The sequence below is a fragment of the Marmota flaviventris genome, chromosome 6 (assembly GCF_047511675.1).
Source record: "Marmota flaviventris isolate mMarFla1 chromosome 6, mMarFla1.hap1, whole genome shotgun sequence".
Classification (NCBI taxonomy): domain Eukaryota; kingdom Metazoa; phylum Chordata; class Mammalia; order Rodentia; family Sciuridae; genus Marmota; species Marmota flaviventris.
Genome location: NC_092503.1, coordinates 82,308,671 through 82,315,049, shown reverse-complemented (window position 1 = coordinate 82,315,049; position 6,379 = coordinate 82,308,671). Strand labels below are relative to the sequence as shown.

Sequence of the window (6,379 nt, the reverse complement as noted above, 5' to 3'; positions counted from 1 at the left end):
CAATTTTTAAGTTGCAAACCCCTTTGTGATTGGCTGCCGCAGTATCTGTGCTGAGCCCAAGGTTTGAGGGGAGGAGGTGAACCTTCTCCTCAGCAGGGAAGCTCTACATTTAGTTTGAACAGTTCTCCTTTCAGAGCTCTCAGGGCTGTCCTGGCTTCTCAGGATCCATTGCCCTTGCCCAGAAGAGAGAGCCTTGTTCGGACCCAGTAACAGCGAAAGAAGATTCCACCTACCTGTGGAAAGACCCAACTTGGTCCCCAAAGGTCGCTTTGGCGACCCCACTGCAATTGGCAAGTCAACTTGCGCACTTAAAACGTATCAGTTTATGGAACGCTTGTTTGAAATCCTCATTGGACATGGTATAGATGATGGGATTGATGAGGGAATTTAGATAGCCTAGCCACGTGAAGAAATCAAAGATGGCCATGTGGAACCAGCAGGCATCCTTGCAGATAGGCATCACCAGGGAGATGATGAAGAAGGGCAGCCAGCACACAATAAATGCTCCCAAAATTATCCCCAGGGTCTTGGTGGCTTTGCGCTCTCTAGCGGCCATGAGTTTCTTCTTTTCCAGCAAGGCGTCGGAGACTCGCACTTTGACTTGGTTCACATACACTGGAGACCCAGATTCGCTGGGCACATCGGGAGCCCGCGAATTAATGGAGGTGACAGAGGACGTGGACCCAGGGGAATCTGTGATCAGTTGGGCTCGGGTCAAGCGCTTGCCGGTCTTGTTGGGCGTCTGTTTCAAAATCCGCGAGCGGGCTTCCACATAGATGCGGCCATAGAGGGCGATGAGGAGCAGGGTGGGTAAGTAGAAAGCACCCACCGTGGAGTAGACCGTGTAGAGGACGTGGTCGGTGTTCACTAAGCAGTCCAACACTTCTTCCTCGGCTTTGGCCTGACGCCAGAAGAAGGGCGGTAGAGAGATAGAGATGGAGAAGACCCACACCAGAGTGATCATGACAGCCGCCCTTTTGGGAGTCCTTTTAGCTGAATACTCCACGGCATCCGTGATGGCCCAGTAGCGGTCCAGGGCGATGACACAGAGATGCATGATGGAAGCAGTGCAACAGGTGATGTCCGACGACAGCCAGAAGTCGCAGACCACCTGTCCCAGTGTCCAGCGGCCCGTAACCGTGTACATAGTGCTGATGGGCATCACCAGGATGGACACTAGCAGGTCGGTGACGGCCAGGGAAGCTATCAGATAGTTAGCCGGGGTGTGCAGCTTCCGGGTCCGATACACCGTGGCGATCACAAAGGCATTGGAAAGCGTGGTGGCCAAGGTGAAGAGCGCCAGCAGCACAACCAGCAGTACTTTCCAGGGTAGGGCAATGGAGTCCTGGTAAATGTAGCTCTCGGAGGCGCTGCAGTTGTGGGAAGGAGCAGCAGAGAGGTTGGCTTGGGGTACCCCGATCTGGGATCCCGCGGGCGGCGGCTGGGCGCACTGAACACTCGGTCCCTCCATGGCTCTTCTGGCCCTAGCTCTGGAGCGCAGCTCTTGGGCATGGAGCGGACGAGGAGGACAGCAGAAAATGGAAGGTTCATAGAGACCACAGTCTGGTCTCGCCTTGAAGTCAGTTCCGTGGGTTCCTCTGTAACTCCTCCGCCCAGGTTCCTAGCTGAAACTAGAGGTCACCCGCGCAGCAGGCAAGCAGGCGGGCGCGTCCTCTGCACTTCCAGTGCGCCTGGCGCTGCGTCTGCGTTTCTGACTGCTCCTCTCCACGCCCTGTCCTAGCCCCGGTACCTGAAGAACTGACCCACCCAGCCGAGCTCTGGTTTTGCTCTCTGGAGAAACAAAGTGGAGAAGGGAGAGGTATTGATTGAAGATAGGGGCTGGGTCAAGTGGGATCTCTTACCCTATTGCTCAGGGCTCAGCATCTCCTAACCTGGGCGCTCCTGTATCTGCACACTCCCCCCGCAGGAGTTTTCTAGCAGTAGAGACCAAAGCTTGCAGGCCAGCCAAGAATCTTGGTCTTGCATTCCCGACCCCCGCCCCAAGCCGGGGCACTTTGCTGCGGCGGTTGCAGCCGCCAAGCTGGGTGGGGTGAAGTCTGGGAGCCGCGCTCCGGGGCGCCTTGCGCTGTAGCTGTCCTCCCTCTCTTTTCACGCGCAGACCAGTTGGGCGAGCTGCCCCGTGGAGAAGGGGCCGCAAGAGAGGGGATTCGGGGACTGGAGCTGTGGCTGCTGGCGTGGTGCCGCCGCTGCCACCACCACCTTGGTTCCACCAGCACCGCTGGGAGCCATGCCGCTGGGCGCACGGGTCTGGGGTACTTGGAGCCGAACACTGGGAAGGAGTAGGTGTCTGAGAGAGCTGGAGGGACCAGGCAAGCGCCAGCCAGGGAGAAGCCTGTGAGTGGCAGAGCAGATGGGCTCCTTTTATAGAGTCCGGGTCCAGTCTGCCAGAGCCGTGCAACTCGTGCGGCTCGGCGAGTGCGGACGCCTGCTCCACATCACCTTCGCTTTTTCTCTCTCCCTCCCTCTTTTCTTCCCGCCCCGTTCCCTTCCCGGCCAAACAAGCTCCCGCCGGGTCCTACTGCCCTCTCTCCCCTCTTCCCATCCCCTGTCCCCTCTCCTGACTCTGATACCCGAAATCGCAGTTCTGGCCGAGAATGGGGATAAGGACGTCCTCTTCTCTGTGCGGGCTTTGGAGCTGTGCGATTTCCGACACTGAACCCTACACCTTCAGATGCTGTTACAGGCTTTGTCCCAGTGTCCCAGTCTAGGTCTCCTCCTAAGCCCCCTTCCCTTCATTCTTGGAGGGCAGTGCTTGATGGAGCAAGCCTGAGTCTCTGACCTCTCTACTCTGGAATCTTATCCACTGAGTGCCACACCCAGATTAGAAGGAGGCGCCAATAATATTCCCCTTAGAAGGAAAACAGTCTTTTTATACTTCGGGTTTCACGTTATCCTTAACTCTTGGTACATTAAAAACTAATTTTTCATAGCTAGGTTTAGAAATTCGTGCTTGTCCTTCAATTCTTCTCCTTTAACTTCGTGAGTCAACAGCGGGGGCTAGAAGCTGTCTACAAAAATGTAGAAGTATCACAAACAGAAGCCTACTGCATGTGAAATTAAACCTTCCGCTCCACCCGAATGCTCCAAGCCTCTCAGTAGTTCAATACTCAGGAAAACAGTTCCCCTTGAGCATGTACCTTTCCACAGCACTCCTATAAAGGAGGTCATCAGAATTCAAGAAAAAAATAAATGGCTCTGGAGCCATCGCCATTAGCATTATCAGTGTACCTTCTCTGCCCTCAGAAAATACATCAAGACCTTAGCCATAGGCAGCAGCAAGCAATAGCAGTACTTAGATCCCATTTACACCCTGTCCTCAGTTTCTCCTCCAATCTCAACAAAACAAATGTAATGTGGATGTACATCAGAAAGTTTAAAAGAAATCACCAGAAAAGACAATATTTCTTCAGTCCTAAGAAATAAGTGATCCCCACTAGAAATTCCTAGACCCCTTAAATGTTTGGCATGTCCAAGATGTCTAATAAAAACCATACTGTAATTTAATTTATCAGGTTAAATGAAAGCATATTTTAAAGAGAGCCATTCACTCTCTGAGTCAAATATTATGTGATTAATCCATCCAGTTTTAGAGGAAAAATAATTGAGATCCTTTGCAAAAAGGACCTTTTCTTTTACCCCCCCCCCCCCCCCCCTTAGAAATAGAGTCTCACAATGTCATCCAGGCTGGTCTAGAAAGACTGAGCTCAAGAGTTCCTCCTGCCCCAGCTTCTGAAGTAGTTGGGACTACAGATACCCACTGCTGTGCTGGCTAAGAAGAGCTTTTTCTCCAAGGTGACACAGCCTAAACCCAAGTTTCCTTAATTCTTGGCTCTCTAAGCTAGGCAGGTATAAAAACCATAAAGCACCTATTCTATGAAGGATATTATTCTAGGCACTAGGAGTATGGATGCCAATAGGGTAGAGGCAGACCCAGGTTTCCAGCGGCCTGCATTCTAGGAGAGGCTGACCGTAAATACATGAACAAATAAATAATTTATATAATTTCAAATAGAATCAAGCATTATGAAGAAAATAAAACACCCAGGCATTGAGAGTGTACTCCTTTAAAGTGGAAGCTCTCGACAGGGGTTGGGCTGCAGTTCCTGTTCTTGTCCCTTGCCCAGCAATTCTCCAGCATCTCAAGCTTCCTTTACATCAATTTTCAGCGGTCCTCCCCATCCTCACATTCCATCCAAGCACGGCAGGAGCCTTATTTAATTATTTTTGCAAACTGCCAGGCTCTCTTAGCGACCTGGGAAGGAAGCAAAACAAGCGCACTGAAACCACTAGGTGGGGGCGTTGGCCAGGATCGAGCGAAAGTGTGTGTGGTTGCGGGCGGGTGTGTGCTAGGAAACTATTTTCCTTCTGTCTAAGGGAACTAGGAAAGACTCGAAAAAATCTTTGGAGGGATGGGAAGCGGGTTGCGGGGAGGGTAGAGAGGAATGCTACCAGCTGCGGGCAGCTTTTCCTCTTTTATTTCTGCTTCTAGAGCTTGGGAAGGAGAAAACCACTTGTTCTCCTTAGGGGTTTGCCTTTAGCGATATAAGGACCTGTGGCATTCTCCATCTGCTTCTGAGTCCCAAACCCTGAGCAGATTATGTTACTTCTGGGGGAAGTTTGATTTTAGCCTCTTCTATTAAGAGTTGTACTAACAGTGTCTCGGCAAAGAAGGAATTTTGGCAGCGCTCACTGGAGAATCACATTTCATTAACCTGGCTTTGAATTTCACTCATTCCTTTAGCGCTGATAAACGTAAAATGTAGGTGTTTGCACATCAGCGTGCTTGCGTGAAACAGAGGACCCTTAAAGGCGTTCATACCTGCATTGTTTCTGCGGCGGACCCGCCCCTGACCACTGTCCTTGAGCCTGATTCACGCGCCCGCTCCGCAGTACCCCGCAGCACCAATGGGAATCTCTCTTCAAGTTTGCAGTAAATTCAGTGGACACAGTCTCAGTAAGAGGGGCCAGGAGGGAAGGAGGCTGAAAAGATCAGCAAATTTAGCTGGGTAGGGCTGAGGATGCAGCTCAATGAGGTAGAGTATTAGCCTAGCATATATGAGGTCCTGAGTTCAATTCCCAGTGCCAAAAGAAGAGAGGCCAGGTTGGCGCGCTGGGCGGGGCGGGGCGGGGCGGGAGGGGGGACAATTGAGAATTAAAGTCACCAACCGTGAATTGCAAGCGGGTGGAATTTCAGCAGAAGCTGAGTAAGTGTGGGATAATTGTTGAACTGCAGTGTCAGACAGGAAACCAGATTCCATAGAGACCTACTTGGGGAGGGATTGGGAAAGAATGGTTCCCCTAGGAGTCCTTCCCTATACCAAAGAATGCTATGCTTTGGTCGCCTCCGCGGCTGCTGGGAAATTCCAGGCACCAACTAGGAAGTATAAAGCCCCTAACTAGACCTAGGACCTTACTAAGAGAAACCTCCCTTTTCTCCTCCACCTTCACAAAACCACCAGTCACACCCAACAGAACTCAACTGCTGCAGCTCAACTGGACTAAGGATGACAAATGCAACCCTTTGCCCTTCATCCCCTTGAATATTCACTTGTAAAATCTACATGCATTCCTTAAAACAGAATGGGGGCATCTGGAAAGCTACATTTTATTAAGTCTTGCTTCATAAATCTATGGTGTTCTTATTTTTGGGGTGTGTGTGTGTGTGTGTTTGTGTGTGTGTGTGTGTGTGTGTGTTTTAACTCCAACCCAGGGAAATGAGCAGCAGGAGACCAGCAGCTCTAAACATAAGTTTCAAATGTGGTGACAGCCCGGTTCTAGTTTCCTTTTGTATTTCCTCCAGTGACTGTGTTTAAAAGTTTATTGGTAGCAAGAAAGTACAGGTCTACCCAGTGCCTTGGTTCTTACCATCTTTTGTGTCTTCCTTGCTGAAACTAAGAATGTTCAGACAAATGACCATATTTGTACATATACATACACAAGCAATTTTGGAAGACAATTCTGAGAGTTTCCAGAATCTTTTCCCATATTCATTAACTTCCATATCCATTAGGCCTTTGAGCTGGTATTTGTGTCATGGTGCCTACATGCTGTCAGCTTTATTAATAATGTTTAAGCTTTAACACACACACACACACACACACACATATCTTAAAACTCATTTTTTTTGTACTATTAATTGAACCCAGGGGTGCTTAACTTGTGAGCCACATACCCAGCCTTTCTTATTTTTATTTTGAGACAGGATCTCACTAAGTTAGCTAAGGCCTGCTAAGTTGCTGAGCTAGTTTTGAACTTGCACTCCTGCCCAGCTTAAGACTGTTTTAATGCCTATCTCTATAGTAATAGATAACTATTATTATAAACAGACTTTAAACAGAGATCTGCAACATACAGATTA

General features: G+C 49.8%; 1 protein-coding gene across 1 annotated transcript; it reads right to left on the bottom strand.

The window, feature by feature from the left end:
- Positions 1-295: 295 nt before the first annotated feature.
- Htr1b (5-hydroxytryptamine receptor 1B) lies at positions 296-1,471 on the bottom strand. Its single transcript, XM_027928334.3, has one exon. It carries the CDS (start codon positions 1,469-1,471, stop codon positions 296-298), a length of 1,176 nt encoding a protein of 391 aa, XP_027784135.1.
- Between the last annotated feature and the right edge of the window lie 4,908 nt (positions 1,472-6,379).

Bases quoted from the DNA above. Each gene is read 5' to 3' on its own strand.
- Htr1b (XM_027928334.3), bottom strand. From the start codon at position 1,471: ATGGAGGGACCGAGTGTTCAGTGCGCCCAGCCGCCGCCCGCGGGATCC.